The sequence below is a fragment of the Furipterus horrens genome, unplaced genomic scaffold (assembly GCF_987537825.1).
Source record: "Furipterus horrens unplaced genomic scaffold, mFurHor1.1.pri manual_scaffold_3, whole genome shotgun sequence".
Lineage (NCBI taxonomy): Eukaryota > Metazoa > Chordata > Mammalia > Chiroptera > Furipteridae > Furipterus > Furipterus horrens.
The window spans coordinates 73,045,536-73,067,636 of record NW_028327173.1 but is presented as its reverse complement, the minus strand read 5'-3'; the positions used below and the strand labels follow the sequence as shown (position 1 = coordinate 73,067,636).

The window sequence follows — 22,101 nt, the reverse complement described above, 5'->3', positions numbered from 1 at the left end:
TTAGATGTTTTATATGCACCAGCTGAAAAATTACTTGATCTAGCTAAACATTTAAGACATTATTAAAACTTCTAATAATGTATCCTTTGTAGAAGCTCATTGCCCTGTATCTTCTTTACAAGAGTAAATCTTCATACTTATTGTAAAATCATTAAGTGAATAGTAAAGAAAATAAAAGTATGTAGTAAAAAATATACTATATAATCTTTCATAGAGTTCCCAAAATTATTGTGCAATAATTCTCAATCTCCAGTCATGGCAAACATTTTTTAAAAGAATCAATGTATATCATACATGCTTCCCAGTCTAACTGATAAACAAGATTATATATTGTAAAATGTACCAGTGGTCAGCAAAAGACTCAATGCTATTTCAAGATAACTAAAATATGAGAGGTGAATGAGGATGAAAACTTACCTGTAAGTCCTTCTCATTGTTGACTTGTCAAAAAGTAATTCACTGTAAGGTAACTTCTTAAACTTATCTCTGCCAACAGCCACATAAAACTGTCCATTCTCCAACTCTGCCCCACTTTCAACAAGTTTTCCATCTAAAGTATAAAGTCTGCCAAAATACAAATGCCAACAATTAAAATTTTAACAAGCATTGAAAGAACTGTTTAAAATTACAAATAAAACGATTCTGTTTTTATTTTGGCTCATCTGTTACTATCCTAATTATTGAGTTACAAATGTTTCAAGGTCATTAGTTTCAACTAAATGCCAATGTTGTAATGCAGACACAGTTGCTGTCTATCTGTACCGTGTTTCATCCTGATGAATTTGACAATCTAACATGAGTATCCCCTGTGGCTGCCATATTAAGATTTTAGAGGAAAAGATTTAACTTGTACAGAATGTGGTGCTTTAAATAAAGCTCAGCTTCTGTTGAAGTTTGTCCTACTTATATTTTGTAAGCACTTTTAAAATTTATTTTCTTCATTTATTTGCCAGACTTATATGCCCCTTAACGCATTCTGTATATGAGCAGTGGTCAACCAATATATTACATGCAAACACACAAAAGTGGGTCAGAAAACAAGAGGTGCGAGGGCAGGCGGTGAAAGAACCCATTGCCAATATTAATGATGCAGAACTGCATAACCTTCGTGCTTCTTTCTTTCCTTTTTTTCCCCTGACTTCCTTCACCTTCCCAGAATGGATTTCACAAGAACCTCCCTTTACTGTAAAACTGCTGCTACAAACTCCAATTAATATGTAACTTATTAAGAGAACAGTAATAATTTCCTAAACAATTTAAAGTGCCCAGAGAATTTCTTTAAAGAACAGGAAAAAACAGACTCTTAGAAAAAACTACACACAAAGACCGTGTGTATATTCGAAGGTTATAAACAAGAGTTAACAACTAGAAGGATTTTAAGATAATCATTGCAAAGATTCTCAGACTTATACTACATATAAAGTTAGTGACATTTGCAAAGAAAAAAAAAGTCCACTGACCTATCTGCTTGTTTACTGATCATGTAAATGGCCATATCATATGGAGCCATGAAGTGCAAAGAAAAAAGCTGCCAAAATCCCTGGAGTGTGTTTGTGTTGAGTCAGTACAAAGATGCCAGCGTCCCTTCTTTTACAACATTGTACTCCTATCCCTACAGGTCTAAAGTCAACACTTTCCCCAAGAGTTCTGGTTTTCCTGCCTTGAGCTAAGCTAGTGTTTCTGAACACTGTGGACATTTTGGACCTGACTAGTCTCCATTGGAGAGGTGGGGAGGCTGTCCTGTGAACTGTAGAATAACAGAATCCATGGCTTCTACCCACTAGATGGTGGTAGTAGCCGCCCCGATTCCCATTTGTGACAGCCAGAAAGGACTCTAGACGCTGCCAAGTGTCCTCTAGGGGCAAAACTGCCCCTGGTTGAGAATCACTGATTTAGACCCAGACATTCTCATTTCATTTTCCTTCAAAGTAGAAAGGTCTGAATCTGAGTAACTGCTACAGCTACAAACTAAAAGGTAGCATGTTTGTGGACCTGGAAACAGCTAAAATTTGACTGGTTTCCTCTGCAAGTGGGAAAAGGGTACTGATTTCAGCCTTTCTTTGTGTGACTCTTGTTGACCTGTTTTCTTCCCTTGCTAAAAAGGAGCAGAAATACAAATAGGAAGTTGAACCCATTTTTATGGGATGCTTTTAATATATAAATATATTGATGTGCAGGGAAATCAAACCATAAGATTTTTTAATGCTCCGTTAAAGAAAAATGGGCATGTCCAAAGTGAACAGCAACCAAATCTCACTCATACCTGGCATTATATTAAGAGTGAACTTTCTCTTAAGCATTCAAGTGTTCAGGGAATATATAATTATATTTTCTTTTCTGTATTTGTACTTGCATATATTTTATTTCTTTGTATGAATTTGTTCATATCAGTATATATGAATAGGTGTATCTTGGGCATGCAATTGTGTGTATGTATTTTTTTACTTTCTCCTATTTATTTAGTGGGTTTAAATTTATGTAGATGTCAAAAGATACAACTATATATCTAAAACAAATCAATATATGACTGTTGAGATCTGCCTTCATTTCTGATACCAAAATAAAATCCAAATGATCAAAGGTTTAAATGAAATTTAAAGGTACAAGATGAAAACATAGAAGATTTTTATAATCTTGGAATGATAAAGATCTAAACTAGTCATAAAACTTAATGGTCATTTAAGAAGCATAATTGGTTGATACAAAATAGACAGGGGGAAGTTAAGAATAATATAGGAAATGGTGAAGCCAAAAAACTTATATGCATGACCCATGGACATGAACTAAAGGGGATGGGATTGCTGGGGGAAGGGGGTACTGGGCACAGGGGAGCAAAGGGGGGAAATTGGGACTACTGTAACAACATAATAAAATATACTTAAAAAATAACTTAATGGTCATTTAAAAAGATTAAAAATTCAACTGCATCACAATTGAACATATCTGTATGCAATAAGAAGCATAAAGAGTATCAAAAATATGAACTGGAAATACATTTATAACTCATAGGAAAAAGGGCCAATTTCTCTAACATGTAAAGAATGCCTATAAATCAGTAAAACGAACACACAAAGGCCATGAGAAATAATATATAATAGAAGCTAAATATGTGGCAGTTATTTAGGGAATAACTTAGTAATTAAGAGCACAGGCTCTGGAGCCATACTGCCCACTAACTGGTTGAATCCAGTCCTGCTAGCCACTATCTACATAATCTTGGGCAAGTAACTTTCCTCCTCTGTGTCTCATGTTTCATTAAAAGATAATAATAACACTACCTATCTTATAGGATTGCTAAATTAAGTTTAAAAATGTAAGGCCCTTGAATAATGAACTATACAAAAGAAATACTCAATAGATGTCGTTATTGTATATAAGTAAATAAAAAATCAACAATGAAATACTATTTTTACCCAACATGAATTAAAAAACAAAATGTTAATTTTATAGCACAGATGAGAGTATAAACAACCAGCCCCCTCACGCACTTTTAGTGACAGTGCAAGTTAATACAAACTCTTTGGAAGACAGTAGGCAGAATCTATCAGAATTTAAAATGCATTTACCACTAGACACCACAATTCCACTTCTAGACTTTAGTTTGCTGATAAACTCTACTTATATACAAAGACATAAGCATGTAATAGTGAAATATTGGAAATTATCTAAGTTTCCATTAATAGTAGATTGTTAAAACAGATTAGGGCACACTCATAAAATAAAGTATTTTGTAACCATTAAAAATAATAAGATAGAGCCATTTGTGCTAATAAAAATCTCCAAGATTTGTTGTTACTGTAAAAAAGTAAGATATATTTATATATTTATTTATGTGTGTGTGTGTTCCCATTTGTGTTTAAAAAAAATAAAATATGCTTGGGTTCTATAGCATAGAATATTTCTGAATAATACAGGAATGTACTAGAAAGGGACACTGGAAACCTGAGGGGAGAGAAATAGTTTTTAGTTATATCTTTTTTCCCATTTGAAATGTTTTTTTACTATACATGAAGTATTACTTTCAATTATATTTATACATTAAATATATATTTATACATATCTAATTATATTTAAAATCCAAATGGCCTCAAGACTATATATATTAATATATATGAATATATATACACAGTAGACTGAAATATATAATATGCAATCATTTGAGAACTTATTTTATCCTATGTGCCTATAGATAGATATATAACTATGGAAGCAGGCTTAAGATCTTAAAAGCAGGAGTATATCCTACCAGTGGAGTATGTTAGAGAGATTGGGATGAAGACAGGATTCAAGAACTACCATAATTATTGATTAGATTTCAACTATTTGTGTGTCACATATTATATATATATTCTTAATATATTTTATACTTGTATATATTATTTGTAACCCTCCCACTTATAAGAAGATAAGTCAGCTTACATCAAGGGATAATTTAATAGACTTTACAATTAAAAAGCTATGATTTTAATCTTTGCTTAAAATTCAGAACTTGAGAAAAAATCCTTTTGATTTCTCAAGTTTAGAAAAAAAAACTCTAATCATCCCCTCTAACCTGCCTCTTCCTTCAATCCACTAACAGCTCCTGATGTATGATGTTTTTATGCCAGGCAAATAGTTTGGAGCATAAAAGAATCATAAATATCTCCTGAATAAAAGAACAATTAATTAAGACCCAAGAAGCCGGCTCACTCAAAAAAAATATTCTCAACAAAAAGTATGCTGCTTATTTGCTCTAAACCAAAAGAATAAAACTAGTTAATATTTGTTGACATTCTACTATGTGCCAAGAACTGTTCTAAGCTCCTTTTGTGGGTTATCCTATTCCTCAAAGCAACCGTGTAAGGTAAGTACTATTATATGACCATTTTACAGATAAAGAAACTGAGGCACAGGGTCTATCCTGTGAGTCAAAATTCAAATTTGGGACCAGCAGCTTGAGTGCCTCCTGCGAATATTTCCAACAGTTTTGAAAACCATCCAATCACAAGATTATTTTGACTTACCTGTGAACAGCCCCCGTCCTCAGAGTTATTTTTTCCGTGACCATCTGTAGGACATGATCCCACTGGTTCAAGGTTTTTCTAGGGATGAGGAGGCGTGAAGCTGGGTTTATGAGGTCTCCATTTGCAATCAAGCTGGACAAAAAGCAAAGCCAGTGAGCCACATCATTTGAAACAGTAATGCCGTTAAAACTACAATGCAAACCCCAAACCAAAAGGAAACCACCAGCCAATTTCAATTGAAACTGTAAAGGCCTTGCACTTACAAGATAGTACAGGGTTCCTGAAGAGATTTTCTAAATCGAGCTGACACATTGATCCTGCTGTGGATTACTGGTTTTACCTTTAAAAGCAAAGAAATACAAATCACTGAGCTTATGTGAGTTGTTTTTTCTATTGAGGAAAAGCTATAGGTTTCCAGGGAACTGGCTGAGGCCTGTTGTGCCTGTGTTAAAATCTTGCTTTTTTCCCATTTATATAAATACTCTGGGCTTACCCTCTATCCACAGTGTGTGGCCTTAACAGCGCTCTCAAGAAAAACTTCCCTTAAGTTCTGAAAATACCACTCATGATCTATGCCAACACAAAAACTGTTGGGCTGCAATGCGAATTTCAAGGCAACTTTTTAAAACAATACTTTCTGTGAAACAAAAATAAAATAATCCTATAAAATACTGAACCCTGAAAGTCCTCTTCCAGGTACACATCCTATCTTGTCACCTTTCCTCAGCTCCCCCCAACTTCCTGAATCTAGACCCCACACGTTCTTGACCTCGTCCTATTCTCTCTAGACTGACTATATCATTTTTTCTTGACTTTGTTTCTTTCCTTATCCATCAGCACCCTTGAACCAGCACCCTCAACTCCTGAACTCCTTGCATCTGGTGAATCTAGTCATCTTTCCGCCTTCTTTGCTTCTGGAGACCAGGCTGCTGTTAGCGAGAAAGACATGACCCCATGAGGTGCCCTCACCTGTGACAAAGCTTCTGTATCATCCAGACTCCTTCTCCTCCCAAGCCAATTACTTTTTACGTTTTCTGAAGCCGATAATCCAAATCCCTCCCTCTCATCTTAAACCTTAAAGTCCCACTCCAGACACATTCACTCTCACCAGATAATTTCCTTATAAACTTCAAGAATAGAGCTCACCGTTATGCAGTCTTTCAATTTCCACATCCTGCCCAACCACCCCATCTACATCTTCACTGCTTTTTGCCTTTTGTGCCTCTCTGAAGAAGGATCTTTATTCCTTTACAAAGCTAACTGCCATCTAGATTTTGTCCCCTGCTGCCTCTGTTTGCCCCATCTGGTATCTTCGATTTATCTCCTGGCCCTTTGGCCCTATCAAGCAATATCTCATCCCTATGTGCCCTCCTCACCGTCATATTCCCACTTCCTCCTGACTCATCCTCTCTTCTGTCCCCTGCTATCCAGCTTGCATCTCTACCACTGAGAGATAATGTCTCACTATAAGCATGGCCTATAAGAACCTCCATGACCAACCACTGCTTACTCAGTTCCCTCACCTCCTACCAATGTAGACCCCAAGGCATGCACACTACTCAAACTAGCCTGCTCCCCTCCATTCCCAAAACACACCATACGCATCCACCTCCATGTCTTTGTTCAACTTGCCCCTCTGCCTACAAGGCCCTCCTCATTTCTCCATTTGCTGGGCCCAGCTCAGTTACCACTGGTCTTTCTCTGCTTATTCTTCATTAGTTTTCTGTCTCACACCATTACTGCTACTAGAGTGTAGATGACAGCACTTTGTTTCTAGGGCTTTTCCCCCCATGATCTGAAAAGAAAACTTATAAGCAAAGGCAAGTGATTAATAAAATAGCTAACATTTATTGCACTATATTTAATGGGAAGCCCTGTACTGAGTAATTTACATGCATTATGTCATTTAATCATCAAAGCCATGCCCTGAAGTACTGTTACTACCGCTTCATTTTACAAATGAAGGAACTAGAACTTAAGTAATTTGTCTAAAATCACACATAATAAAGGGCTTAGTTTAGTGAACCCATTATCTATGAACCTCTATCTGTTGTACACTTTACTAGTAATTTTAGAGATCAAATATTAACCCTAAATAATTTTTAGGACTCGCACCTTTGTCAAAATATGCCATTTTGAGAGTAACAAAAAGGATGAATTTTTCTGACTCTCACTGTTAACTAAAAAATTCCTTGCAACGTCTTCTAGTTGTACAATAAATGTTTGTTAAGATTTAATTAAAAGGTGCTCTAATTTAAGCCACATGGATCAAGGGGCCACAATAGAGAGCCCAGAAATAAACTTACATATACAAGTATATGGTCAATTAATTTATGAGAAAGGAGTGAAGAGTATATGTACAAAGGGGAAAGGACAGTCTTTTCATGCAAACTAAACAGCCATGTGCAAAATAATAACATTGGACCCTTGTCTTACAACATACACAAAAAAATCTACTCAGAATGGATTAAAGATTAAATATAAGACCCAAACCCAAAACTCCTAAAAGAAAACATAGGGGGCAAGCTCCTTGACAGGAGATAACAAGTGTTGGCAAGGATGTGGAGGAAAGTAAGTCCTTGTACACTGTTGGTGGAAATGCAAATTGGTTCAGCCACTATGGAAAAAATAATGAAGGTTCCTCAAAAAATTAAAATAGAACTACCAAATGATCCAGCAATCCCACTTCTGGGTACTTATTCAAAGGAAATGAAAACAGAATATTTGAAGAGGCATCTGCAGTCCCATGTTCATTGCAGCATTATTCACAATAGCCAAGATATAGAAACCACTTGTGTCTGTTGATTAATAAATAAATGGATAAATAAAAAGTGATACACCTCACACACACACACACAGTCCAATATTATCTGACCACAAGGGGAAGAAAATCCTGCCACTTGTGACAACATGGATGGACTTGAGAACATTATGCTAAACGAAATAAGCCAAAGAAAAATAAATGCTGCATATTACATATTGGGTTGACCAAAAAGTCCATATGGTTTTGTCTGTAAAATAAAATACATATATTTCATTTTCACCAATAACTTTTTGACTTGTGCATTTTGAGTGTGTCAGCTATCTTTTGCATGGTATAAAGTTGATTGTTTTCTATTAATATCTCCATTTGATCGCTATCAACTTTAACCAGGCTACCTGACTGTGGAGCATCATCCAGAGAGAAATCTCCAGCAGAAAACTTTGCAAACCACGTTTGACATGTTTTATCAATCACAGCACTTTCTCCATACCCTGCACAAATCTTTTTTTTGTTTTTGGGGTTTCAGTTATGTTTTTACCTTTCTTGAAATAATAAAACATAATATGCCAAAAATGTTGCATATTTTCTTTCATCCTCAATATTAAAATGTCTACACAAAAAATCATCTGTTTTGATAAGGGATTTTTAAAATTTACATTATATGACAGCTGTCACAATACAATCTAACAAACTTGTTTTGAATGAAGTCAAAGATAACTAAGCTCTACTAGAGCCATCTTATAGAAAAAAAACAAACATTTTTGGCCAATCCAATATATGTAATCTTTTTTTTTTTTTTAAGTCAAACTCATAGAAACAGGGTAAAGTGATTGCCCAGGAGTCAGGCAGGCAGGAAGAGTGGGAAGAGTAAAAGGATACAAATGTTCAGCTATAAGAGGAATAAGGTCTGAGGATTCAATGTACAGCATGGAAGAAAAAATATTCCAGTATTGAATACAACATTTTTAATTCAATCATAATCACTTTACATTTTAAACTAACACAGTGATGTTGAATTTTTTAAAAAAGATGTTTAATAGGTAATACAGGCATCTAAATAAAACTTAAATGGAAAATGGGGCATACAGTGAAAAGGAATCCTAATCCTGCTCCCCAACCACTAAGTTGCCATATTCCATCAAAGATAGTCTAGACATACACATGCATATCATCTTATGTACATACAATTTTTAAACACAAGTGATATCATACTATACCCCTTCTTCTGCACCTTTCTTTTTTCATTTAAAAATTTATCATGGAGACTGTTCCATATTGGTACTTAGGGTAAGGGTTGCTTCATTCTTTATAATAGTTTTGTATATCCCACTCTATGACCATGCCACAGGTTATCTAACCTGTCTTGTAATGATGGTTCCCAAACTTTTGCTATTGCAAATACTGCCATGATGTGTTTCCTTGAAAACAGTTATTTGCACAAATATATAAGTTTATTTATAGAATAAATTATTAAAATTGAGAACTTGCTGAATAAAGGATAAGCAATTTTTTTTGCTTAATGGAATTTCTTGCAAGCTTACTCCTGATCAATCTCAAGAGTCCCTTGATTTATCTTGATTTATTTATTTCATTCTACAGCATAAGAAAATAAATCAATTTACAAGAAATGCTGTTATGAGGCCAGGTGTGGCTTACAATGCCTTTAGGTGATTACAAATCCCTTTCCATCAATCAGGTTGCTTACTCATAAGGCTCAGCATGCTGAACTGCAAAAAACGTCTTTACCTGTGTGAAGAACAGACTTTTCTGACTTTGCTTGTGCTAAGTGTCTTTCTTTTTAAATCCTCCACATTTTTAAAATATAGCTATACTGCCTCCCTGTTCACTTGATTTAAAGCAGCTGCCACATCCTTGGTTCTCTGTGACCCTTCTCTGCCTTATTTTTTTTCCATAACACCATCATCTGACATATTGTACATTTTATTTATTTAGTTTTTATTTTATTATCGCTATTATTTGTTACTTTTTAGTATTTTATAATAACATGGTTTCTACTCAGTTGTTAATTTTTCAAAAGTCTTGCATATCAACCTTGATTGTTTAATATCCATTGGATTATTAAATTCAAGATGAAGATGAATGAGTTATATATGTAAATAACTTTAAAACCTTTTTGAGTTGGCTAAAATATGCTATTGTTCAACAGGGCATACATATTTATAATATACAGAATTTCATAAATACGCATGAGTTTTAAAACAATTATATAACTTTATTCTGAGTCTATAAGTTTTTGTGTGAATTAAAGCAAACCATCTGCTTGAAGCTGTTTTCTTCATTCAAGCATAACAAAAATATCTCCCAAATGTTTGTGATTAACCAGCTGAATTGAAAATTAATCTTAAATATATATTCCCTTGAGTCATTATAGTTAAAATAACTGAATTAGTCTGTTTTTAGATATATTAATAAAAGTGTCTTAGGAAATGAATTGAAAAAATATGTAAGATCACACTATAAAACAACTGAAACGTTTTGGGAAATACCATTTTTCCTTTAAAATGCATTTTTCTACTTGGAATTCTAAATAAAACTTAACTAATAAAGAAACTGAGCTAAATTTACTACATTAAGTGAAATTTTCCAGAGCCCTTATCAGGGATTAACTATCGGTCATTTGCTGCTAATCTAGAGATATCATGGCTTTAGATAATGGGAAAGAATAAATTAGAATATGTTTCTTAAATTTGAAAATTTTCTTAGTAACCCATAAACTTTCCTTGACCTTTAAAAATAAAGAGTATCTGAAATATGAGAATACTGTCAAGTGTCAGCACACCTAGATACAGAGGGATAAACACATAAGGGTGGACTATGAGGTTCTCCCACCCAGACCTCTTTGCACCAGAAATGCTTCTCCTTGTGAGTAGGCTGACCAGCCTTAGTTGTGCAATCTGTGACCATGCAAATCAAATTAAAATATATAAATTTAAAACTCAAACTTCGGGCCCAGCAGAATTAATACTTCTATTTGGTGTTGTCAGTTGGTGAGGGAATCACCACCGAGCCAAAGTAGGACAAGCTTATAGCTAACTTCTGCTTTGAGTCTGCACTGGGCCAACAGTATCTTAGACAACCCAGTTTATTTGGATAATGAGAACCAGAGAGAGGAGTCAGTCCTTCAGTAAGATAAATAGACAGACAGACTAAATATTGGCTAAGTTGCTTCTTAGAAATATTTCCAAAGTCAAAGGTGGAAAAAGTGAATTAGCCATGTTCACTTGGCTGGAATGGGGTAAGCCAGGACTCTAGCATAAGTCTTTGGTAACAAAACACATGTGCTTTCCAATGCATCACTCAGTCTCTGTTGTCTTATTCATACTGTGTTTATGTCACAAATGGCCATTCCAAGTTTAAATCATATATAAAACAAACAAACAAAAAACCACCAATGCTTCATATGAAACTGATAACTTTAATTATGTATTAGTAATTTACGTTAAGTTCACAAATTCTGCATGACACATAGAAGGACATCACAGCAGCTGAATAAAACTCAAGTTAAAACCTTTACGACTCAATCTACTTGTTATTTAAAAAAACTCAGTGAAACTAAAATTGTTGTTGTGCAAATATATATTTGGAATAAGATCAAAATCTACAAACTGACTAAAGGCCTAAAATTCCAAATCCCAGGACCAGATTGCCAATTCAATGAAATTTTAAATTTCCTTTATCTGTAAAAACTGGGATAATCTTACTAAACTAGCTCAAAGTGATGCTCCATGAACTAATTAATGAAGTGACAGCATAAACCCCTGGGGCTGGTAGGTTGCATGCTTCAGAGAATCCATCTGCCTTAAATCTCAGTACTCACCATCTGCAGAAACCCTAAACCAAGAAAACCAAACTCAGTCTAAGGACATGAGAAAATGATTTCTTAAACAAACACCATCACAAAAACCTAATGACCTCTTGTAAAAACTCCTTATACAATTTAGAAACTCAAATTTAAATCATATATAAAAACTTACTTTTAAAGAATATATCAGGATTTTGTGACTATTCATAAGGTAAACTTGAATATTAAGGGAAAAGTTAATTATTAAAGTTATTTATTTGCAAAGTATAGGACAACCTGCACAAAGATGCTTTGACTTTATTTTCCATATTCTATGGATTTAAGAAAAAAACAAGTTCTCAAAATGGTAATCTTTGAGGAAATTTTGCTACCACTTTAAATATACAGCACACAGCATCAAAATGAACACAAAATCCTTTAGAAAATATTTAATCAGTTTCCACCACTTTTGATAATAAGAAGGGATAAAATTTTTTAAAGACATCAGAGTAAGAAATAACTTACCCTAGAGGCAATATAACAGATGCATGCAAACTATAGATTATTCTAAAGAGCTTCCTTAAGTAACCATCCATTTTTTCAACATTACTATTTTTTATATGGAAGAAAGACTGACTAAAATGCCTGACGCATGGTAATGGTGTGATCCACCAGGCTGAGCATGTCCTGTGTGATGGTGTGTATCATAATTGACAATTGGAAAATACCTCTATCAGCGGATATTTTGTGCTGGCAACATCTCCTAGAGTCATAGGATGGAACCATTTATCATGAAGATATTTCAGATGCATGGACTGAAAGAGAAACTTAAAAAGGAAAGTCTATATAGCAAGAGATGAGGACATGAACTAAACTTTTCACAAAGAGAAATCCTCTACTTGGATTTCTACCAATAGTATTTCATCTAATCTTAATCATTATGAGTTTTGCCAAACTCTAAATCTAAAATGGACACAGATCTTCTGAGATGCAAATATTATACAGTTTGGCTATCATCTGCCATTTTTTCTTATCTAAGGAAATAAATTCTGATAATTGGTACAAAATTTGAAAAATAAAATGTATCTGCTGTGCTTGTGTCATTAAGATTATATTTCCATCACTAAATATTTCAGGGTTTTTCTTCCATTTCAAGTAAACTAAGAGACAGCCCCACCTCTGGAGGTAGAAAGTTGCAGAAGACTATTGTTCTCAACATGACAACAAAAACTGAGAGATGAGCTAGAAATCATAATTTTTTAAAAATGTATCAAATTGCTTAGGATGCAAAGAAGTCTAAATGAACTAAATTCCAAACAGAGATGAAGCTTTCCTAAGTGAGAGGAAGCCTAGAGTTGCTTTTATCCCCAGGGGCACAGGAGGCAGAGGAGCAAACTCCCATTAATGGCCAGCCAGTGTGTGGGCTGGCGTGACAGAGAGACCCAAGAGCAAGTCTACACTAACCACCAATTCTTTCCCATAGGACCCTCTTTAAGTGCATAGAAGTATAACAAAGCTAAGAGCAGGGTAAAAGAGCAATGGAGAAAAGCCCATGGCGTGGAAAACTGTGGGGTGAGGGAGCTGGCAGAGAGGGAGAGATAGAAATCTTCAAAGAAGTAAACAGCCAACAGTTAAAAGCAGAGAGATCTCTCTAGAATTTCACCAGTATAAAACCCAAAGCCCAGTTGGAGAGAGGGCAAGCCCTAACTTCACCCACTAAATGTCTGAAACCACTGGTAAGCTGAAACTAACTAAAGCTGCAACTGAGTCTCCACCCAACTCAATGACGGATTGCACTGAGATCAGCTCCTCACACTAGCAGTTCAACAGCAAAAGGGCTGTGGTTTTTCCCTCGGAGTATTACCTACTTTCAATTTCTACAAAATGACCAATATACAATAAAACTATAAACATGTAAATAAGGACAGTATGACCTATTACAAAGAGGAAACAATAAAGTCAAATTCACAGATGATTGTGATGTTGAAACTAGCAAATTAGGATTTTTAAATAGTTATTATAAATATGTTAAATCAACAGAAAGGTAGAGAAAATAGATGAAAGATGGGAAATTTTAGACCTGAAGTTAAAACTGTAAAAGAGCTAAATGAAAATTCTAGAACTAAAAAACAGGCTATGTGAAATAAAGAATTTATTCCATGGTCTTAATAGAAGATTAGACACAATAAAACTAAGGATGAGTCAACTCAAAGACAAAGATTATTCAAGGTAAAGCACCAAAAAAATAAAACTGGTCAGAGCATCAGAGATATGTAAAACACATGATCGAACATGTATAATTGGTAGTCAAGGAGATGAGAGAATGGGTCAAAAGAAATATTTACAGAGAAAACAGACAAAAGTTTTTCCAAAGATGAAAGACATCAGTTAAGATCCAAAAAATTCAATAAGCCCCAATCAGGATAAATACATAAAGAATCACACCTAGTCACACTTTAGTCAAATCACAATAAGAGAAAATACACACATTTAATTTAGAGAACTAACATGAAGAATTATGACTGGCTTCTTCAGAAACAATGTAAGCCAGAAAACAGTAAAATGACATCTAAAGTACAGAAAGAAAAAAGTTGTTAACCTGGAATTCTATACCCTGAGAAAATACCTTTCAAAATGGGAGAACTTTTTTTTTCAGACAGACAAAAGCCAAGAGAATTTTGTTAGCAGACCCACAATACCAAAAAATTGTAAAGAAAGCTCTCAGACTGAAGAGATGTAATATAAAATAAATGTCTGGATCTGCACAAAATAATGAAAGACATTGAAAAAAATGTAATTTTTAAAACTTAAATATTTTTAATATTAGGCTATTTTAAATCAAAAAGGATAGTATTGACTTATGAGGTTTATAATATGGAGAAGCAAAATATTTAACAAGAATTCAAAGGTACAAGTGAAAGTAAATTAAATTATACTGTAGTGAAGTTCTTCATTGTTAATGAACTGGTAAAATATTATTTGAAAGCAAACTGAAATAAGTTAAGGATACACATTGTAAACTCTAGAGGAATCGTTAAAAAAAAAAAAAAAATCCTGAAGAGGCATAGCTAAAAAGCCAAATGAAAGATAAATTAGAGTACTTTTAAAAACATGCCATGAATCTAAAGAGAGTGGGAGAAAAGAAACAAAAACCAAATGGTGGATGGAACAAAGAAACAAACAATAATATAGTAGATGCAAAACAAATCACGCCAGCAATTGGGTAAATGCAAATAAACAAAAACCTTCAATTAAGTGACAGAGATGGTCAGATTGAATAAAGAAACAAGTTCCAACTATAGATTGTTTACAAGAGACACACTTTAAATACAAAGACATGACTAGATTGAAAGTAAAAGGATGGAAAAATATACCATGCAACTATTAATCAAGAAAATATAGATTTTCTGACCAATCCATGAAAAATTATAAAAGATACAAAATAACCATTTGTTCTATTAATTTTCATAACAGATTTTTATTAAAAGGTCTTATTTTAAAACAAATGTATATTTTAGCTAAGTGCTTATTCAGGTCTTTTGCCCATTTTTTAATTGGACTATTAGGTTTTTTTGTGCTGAGTTTTGAAAGTTCTTCATAAATTTTGGATATTAACCTCTTATCAGATATATTGGCAAATATGTTCTCCCATTTTGTGGGTTGTCTTTTTAGTTGGTCTCCTTGGCTTTACAAAAGCTTTTTAGTTTGATGTAGTCCCAATTGTTTATTTTTTCTTTTGTTTTCCTTGCCTGAGGATGTATATCCATTTAAATATTGCTATGAGCAATGTTCAACATTTTTCTGCTTATGTTTTCTTCTAGGATGTTTATGGTTTGGGGTCTAATATTTAAGTTTTTAATCCATTTTAAGTTTATTCTTGTGATATAAGAAGGTGGTCTATTGTCATTTTTCTGCACATTATTGTCCAATTTTCCCAACACCATTTATTGAATAAATTATTTTTAGCCCATTGTATGTGCTTGTTTCCTCTGTTGAATATCAATTGACTATAAAGGTTTGGGTTTTTTTTTCTGGGCTTGCTATTCTATTCCATTGATCTATGTATCTGTTTTTATGCCAGTACCATGCTGTTTTGATTACTGTGGACTTATAGTTTGATATAAGGTAGCCTGATTTCTCCAATTTTGTTCTTCTTTCTCAGGATCACTGTTGCTACTTGGGGTCTTTTATGGTTCCATACACAGTTTTGAAATATTTGTTCTAATTCTGCAAAATATGTCATTGGAATCTTAATAGGAATTGCATTGAATCTATAGATTGCTTTGGATAGCACGGACATTTTAATGATGTTAATTCTGCCTATCCATGAACATGGTATGTATTTCCACTTATTTGCGTCTTCTTCAATTTCTTCCTTCAGTGTATTATATTTTTCTGAGGCATACAGATGGTTAATAGATATATGAAAAGATGTTCAACATCACTAGTCACCAGAGTAATGCAAGTTAAATCCACAATAAGATATCACCTCACACCTGTCAGAATGGCTATCATCAATAAATTAACAAATAGCCAGCATGAGAATGTAGAGAAAAGGGAACCCTTTGCACTGTTGCTGGGAATGCAGACTTATACACCCACTGTGGAAAGCAGTATGGAAATACCTCAAAAAATTAAAAATGGATCTGTCTTTTGACCAAGAGACCCTAATTCTGGGAATATATTTGAAGAAACCCAATACACTAATTCGAAAGAACAGAAGCACCCCTATTTTCATTGTAGTGTTATTTACAATAATCAAGATATGGAAGCAGCCCAAGTGTCCATCAGTAGATGAGTGGATAAAACAACTGTGGGATATTAACACAATAGAATACTAGTCGGCTGTAAAAAAAAGAAAAAAAGAAAAAAAATTACCCTTTGTGACAGTGGATGGACCTGCAGAACATTCTGCTAAGCAAATTAAGCCAGTCAGAGAAAGACAAATACCATATGATTTCACTTATATGTGGAATCTAATGAACAAACCAAAGTAACATGCAAAATACAGGCTCATAGACAGAGAACAGATGACAGATAGTTGGCAGGGGCAGTGTGTGGGGGTAGAGGGATTGAGCAAAAAGGAAAAAGGACTCATGGACATGGACAACAATGGGGTGATTGTTGGGGGAGGGGAGTATAGGGGGTTAAATAGTAATGGAAAAAGGTTAAAATGTTTTTTAAATAATAAAACTTAAAAATAAAACAAGTGTATATTTTAAACTTTAATATTTCTTTAAAAATATATCCTATACAATATCTGACATACTAAAATATATTTTTCTAGGATTGTGTTCTTTTAGATTAAAAATTAAGCTTCAGAAATATTATTAATCTGAAATAGTGTAGCTCCCAGTATTGCTGAGTATATGATCTTCTATGGTATCAAACAAATGAAGAATATTAACTAGAAACTCCATCACAGTTCGGCAATATGTTCTCTGAACTCCATCCTCTGTGACCATTTGCAGTTTCCTATATGAAGGACTCCACTTCTGTTCATGCCTAAATGTTGGTACTTCCCCCAGGGTTCCATCCCTGCCCTCCTCTCTTTGTAATTCAAACAAACTGTCTCCCTGGCCAACTTTTCCAATCCAGTGTTATTTATTATCAGCATCATTTTGCTAATGATGATCAAATATCTATCGTAGCCTGATCTTTCCTCTGATTACAATTAAATTTCTATCTTTAGTCCATGTCTTTCTCCTGACACCAAACCTGTAGAGCCAACTGGATATGTCTAATTCTTTACAACTGTTAAAAGACAGTTAAGACTAGATTTGTAAAACCTTTTGTACCTAAACACTTATCAATTTGGCAGTCACTGTAATGTGAGAATTTCTTTTTGCATTATTAAGTTTGCATAAAAATCCTGCAATTTTTAAAGCAGTTAAAAAAAATCTACCACAAGACACATTATTATTCCTACATCCAGACAGTGATGAAGTCCAATAGCTTCTTCTCCCTCAAAATTGCTTTATCTGTCTCTTCTACACACCCCATGGCCAGGATCAAGGTCCTCAAACCTCATATGACATTAGTTACATCCAGCATGCTCAAAACAGTATTTCTACCTCCGGCATCTTTTCTCTTTCTACCTACTTCTGAATTAGCTTCCCTGAAATATAGAGGCAAACACACAACTTTCTTATGCAAACAGCTTCCAAGATGCCAGTGACTTCAAATAAACTCAGCATGTTAGAATTGAATTTGAGATTATATTTGAGTTGGGGTCATCCTACCACACTCTGACCTCATTTATCACAGTTCTACCCTCACCCTTCACTTAGCTGGATATAACTCTTTACTCAGAAAATCTGTATCATTTTGTCTAAATGGTTCATACAACATTTTTCATAGGTATAACATATTCCCCTTATATTATCAGAATTTATGTGGACCACCTCTCTTTTTTGTTATTTTAGTAGAGAATCTCATCAGTAACTCAAAGACCTATTCATGGTGCTTTAGACATGGAATTCGCTCAGTAAGTACTAATTAAACAAAATTAGAACCAATTTTGGAGCATATACCATGCCCCAAACAGTATCAGATAATTTCCATATGTTACCTTGACTTTCATAGTACTTATATAAGAGCTATTTTCTAATAAGTTTACAATTGTGAAACACATCAGAATTTATAAAATGTTTTCATTTATAGTGACATTTGTTCCTCAAAAATAATATTATGAGGTATTATTCCAGCTGTATAGATGGGAAAAAATGAACCTCTCTACCCTTCAAGGGCACACAATAAGTCACATGAATCCTCTTCTGATTTCCAGTCCAAGGTTCATTCCTACTGTTTATGCTGCTCAAGACAGTAACTGGCCACTACTAAAAATAGTAAACACATATTTACACCCATTTAAATATTTCTTGAATTATACAACAATGATTATATGCAAAGATTTATATATTGGCATATCTAGATTGCACTATTATTCAGTGGTCTCAGTATCTTTTCAAGAGCACTCAAGTATCTCCTCCTCTAGTACCTGTCAAATAGTCTTTAAATGATTATATCAGCATAATTTATGGAATCTCAATTGAATGAAAACTGAAATCCTTTAAACCCCCAAAATCCTAGAAATTCCAAAAAGCCATGGTGGCAAAATCAGTCCAGCCACTTAAATACTTTGAAGAGAATATTTTCAACAGCCTTGTTATATAATAATAAAAATTTCAACCACATAAACTTCAGTGAGAACCTAGTTATGAAAGATATCTCTAATTATAATGAACAAGCTGTATAGCATATTCCCAGAAGGGTCCAATTAGTTTCTCTGAGCTGATGAAACTACTTATCTGCACTTGGGTCCTCTACAGGTCCCCGTGTTTGCTGTATCCAGGCATGGGCTTGATTCCCTGCAGAAGGGTTAGGATTCACCTGCTAGGTGTGAATTACCATCTCTTATTCAGAGGATTTTTTTCCACCAATAATAGATACATTAGCATCAGTTTGCAGATTTGTATTTTGAACTAGTCTCTAAAATAAAACATGAAAACAATTCAAAACAGACTTTGAATGTAGGTTCATCAATTGTAACAAATGTACCACTCTGGTAGGGGCTAATGATAATGCAGGTGGCTGTGCATGTAGGGGGTACATTGGGAAGTTTGTACCTTCCTCTCAACTTTGTTGTGAACCTAAAACTGCTCAAAAAATGACATCTAAAAAAGTGACCCAAAAGATAAGACACCCATGATAAGTAATACCTTCCTTGGAAATACTTAAGTGTAAGCATATACTTAAATAAAGTGTCCACATTGTTAAATCTTCTCTTTAAAAAATGCCCATTAATTTTCATCAACTTTAAACTATCATATCAATTTTCCAGCATACCACATATTTTTAAACTATTGAAATTCTGGTTTAATTTTCCCTTTATTATACTTTGTGGACTATTTTTTAAAATCAGATAATCCTAAACATTCTGAATATATAATATTAAACCTCACACTTATTAACTTTATTTTAAAGTAATTTTTTGCAATGGCCACTTTATCTTACAGGAAGACTGAACGGGACTTGAGTCATTTTTAAGGCATTCATAAGTTAAGTCTGCATGGGTTTTCGTAATGTTATACTAAGAGAATAATATGACCCCCATAAAGTTAAAAAATAACCCATTAACCCAGGAGAATTTTTAGAAGAAATTACAGAACTACCACTAACCACGCATTAAAAAATAAATTTTTATTGTTTTTTTTTTTTCTTTTGCATTCCTCCTCAACTCACTAGTCATGTTTACTTTTCACCATTGTCATTTTTGTGTGTCTTGTTTTCCCAACAGAATTTTGGTTACCAAACCAATCTAGGCAATGGAATGTAAAAATTCCACTAAAAATGCAGAGCAGCTGGAAGTGTATACGTAACAACACAAGACGCAAGTTAACAATGCTGAGTATGCAGGGGCAGTCTATGAAGGTGGAATGCAGCTTCCACCTGCATTTAAATAAGTCACTTAGTCCCCAGGACTCCCACTGAAGAATGTGCCAACTGTACATGATCTGCATTCAGTCCTTCATAAATGCTAAGGACATTATTAACCCATCAAATGATAAGAAAGGAAGTGCCACTACCATTTTTAGCAATGATTAGTGTTTCACCCTGCACTGGCTCTGTGCCCCATGCTGAGGACTCATTACTGAGCTTGCGTGTAGGGTGGCATGTGGGAGTGAGAGACAGTAAAGGAGTAAAGGAATGGATGAGCAGCACAGCATTATTCAGTAGCACAGGGCTGGGAGTCAGCCTCCAGCCCTCAAAGCTCTACACCTCTCTGAGTTACCTGAGCCGAGTCACTTCTCCAGCCTGTGTAGTTTTGTCTACTAAGCTATAGGATAAGAAGGCAGCATTCTGATCATCTCTAAATTCCCTTCAAGTTCTCACATTCTCCAGAAATATTAAAGAGTTGTTAAAATACAATTTACCTTGAAAAAATAAAAGGCTTTAAAATTAAACTGCAATTAATATGACCTTGCTAACCCTATGTGTCAAAAAGTTGCTAAAGCAATTGGGATCTCTATGATTTGGGAAAAGAACATCATTGTGTACACCAAATGTAATGGGATTACATATCCTCTCATAACTGTTAGAGAAATATGTAAAATTGACTAGGTTAACTAGGTTTTTTATAAAATCATCTTTAAACTTCAGTTTCAGCTGCTCACTAGATATCATATAATCAACCATACACTTCCCAAAGCAAATATGATAGTAACTAAATTTAAATTAATAAGACTCCATGTTTCAAGAAAGTCCTGAAGAACAGAAATGCTCCCTGACTGGTTGCAATACTTCATATACTGTTCACAGCAGACCAACAACAACACTGATTACACTTTCCTAAGTGGTTTAAAGGTACTCATAGTTACCATATTTCACTACCTTAACCAACATTATCTGATGTTCTAGTGCTACATGCTTGAAATCTTCTAAACAAAATATATTTTTCTTGGACTAGGACTACAACCTAAATTCAAAAATTTAGGCATGCTTCTCTCTTAAATTAATTCAGCCTCAAAAGTTCATGTCCTCTTTTCCCATTTTTGTTTAGCTACTATACTTCTCTAATAGAAATACTGATGAAATACACTTTATCTTCCAGGAATATGCTTTAAGGCCATGGTTTAAGGTTATAAAATAATACATACCTATCTATGTCTTTTTTCAAACACCCAGTGCCATAAATCATCCCACATAATGCATGTCTCTGTAGCTCCTTAGTAAGGACTTTCAAATGAAGGAACTTCCCAGGAATCAAGTCACCCACATCCACCACCAACAATCACTGCAGTCGTTGTGGATACATGAAGCACCCAATGCCAAGAAGAAAGAAAACTGTCCATGGGCAACACTTCTTCCAAAGGGAGAGGCAAGTTCTAAGAGGCACATCACATTCTGAAATCTGAAACTGTCTGCATTAAAATCATCTCAATATCTCATAGTTTATCTGTCAGCATAGAGGGTCCATTCATTCAATGGCATCTATCACCTATCCAGTAAGTCAAGGTCACTGCCCTCATAAAGCCCACAGAATAGTTGAGGGAGCCAAGAAGAAATAATAATAAACTAAACCAAAAATATATGTAGTCTAAAACTATGAAAATGGCTCTGAAGAAAATGGAGCAGTCATGAAATATGACAGATGTGGGAAACCTATAAGAAAAGCAAGCTGAGCATGCTTAGAAATGAAAAGGAGTCTGGTGCACTGGGAATGTGGTAGGTGAGAGGAGAGAAGGACAAGCTGGCAGACACAATGCAGGGCCTCATAAGACAAGGGAAGAAGACTGGATTTTAACCTAAATTCCATCAGACTCCACTGCAGGTGTTTTCAAAGATCATGCTGGCTGCTATATGGAGGACAGATTGGAGAAAGCAAGATTGGAAGCAAGGAAACCAAAAAGAAAGCTGTTGAGTTATACAAGTGAAAGATGGTGGTGGCTTTTCCTAGTGGATTACTAAGGGGCAAGAGAAAAGTAGGTAGATGTGAAATATATATTAGAGGTAAAAATTAGAACTTGCTG

At 34.3% G+C, this 22,101-nt stretch overlaps 1 protein-coding gene across 1 annotated transcript in view; it reads right to left on the bottom strand.

Annotated features, from left to right (window-relative positions):
- Positions 1–22,101, bottom strand: part of DCDC2 (doublecortin domain containing 2) — a 155,664-nt gene that overhangs the window by 96,956 nt on the left and 36,607 nt on the right. Inside the window, exons 3-5 of the mRNA XM_090271738.1 lie at positions 5,267–5,343; positions 5,004–5,135; positions 418–564 (exon numbers count right to left, since the gene is read on the bottom strand). Coding sequence (XP_090127864.1) covers positions 418–564; positions 5,004–5,135; positions 5,267–5,343 — 356 coding nt within the window. The remainder of the gene's footprint in view (positions 1–417; positions 565–5,003; positions 5,136–5,266; positions 5,344–22,101) is intronic.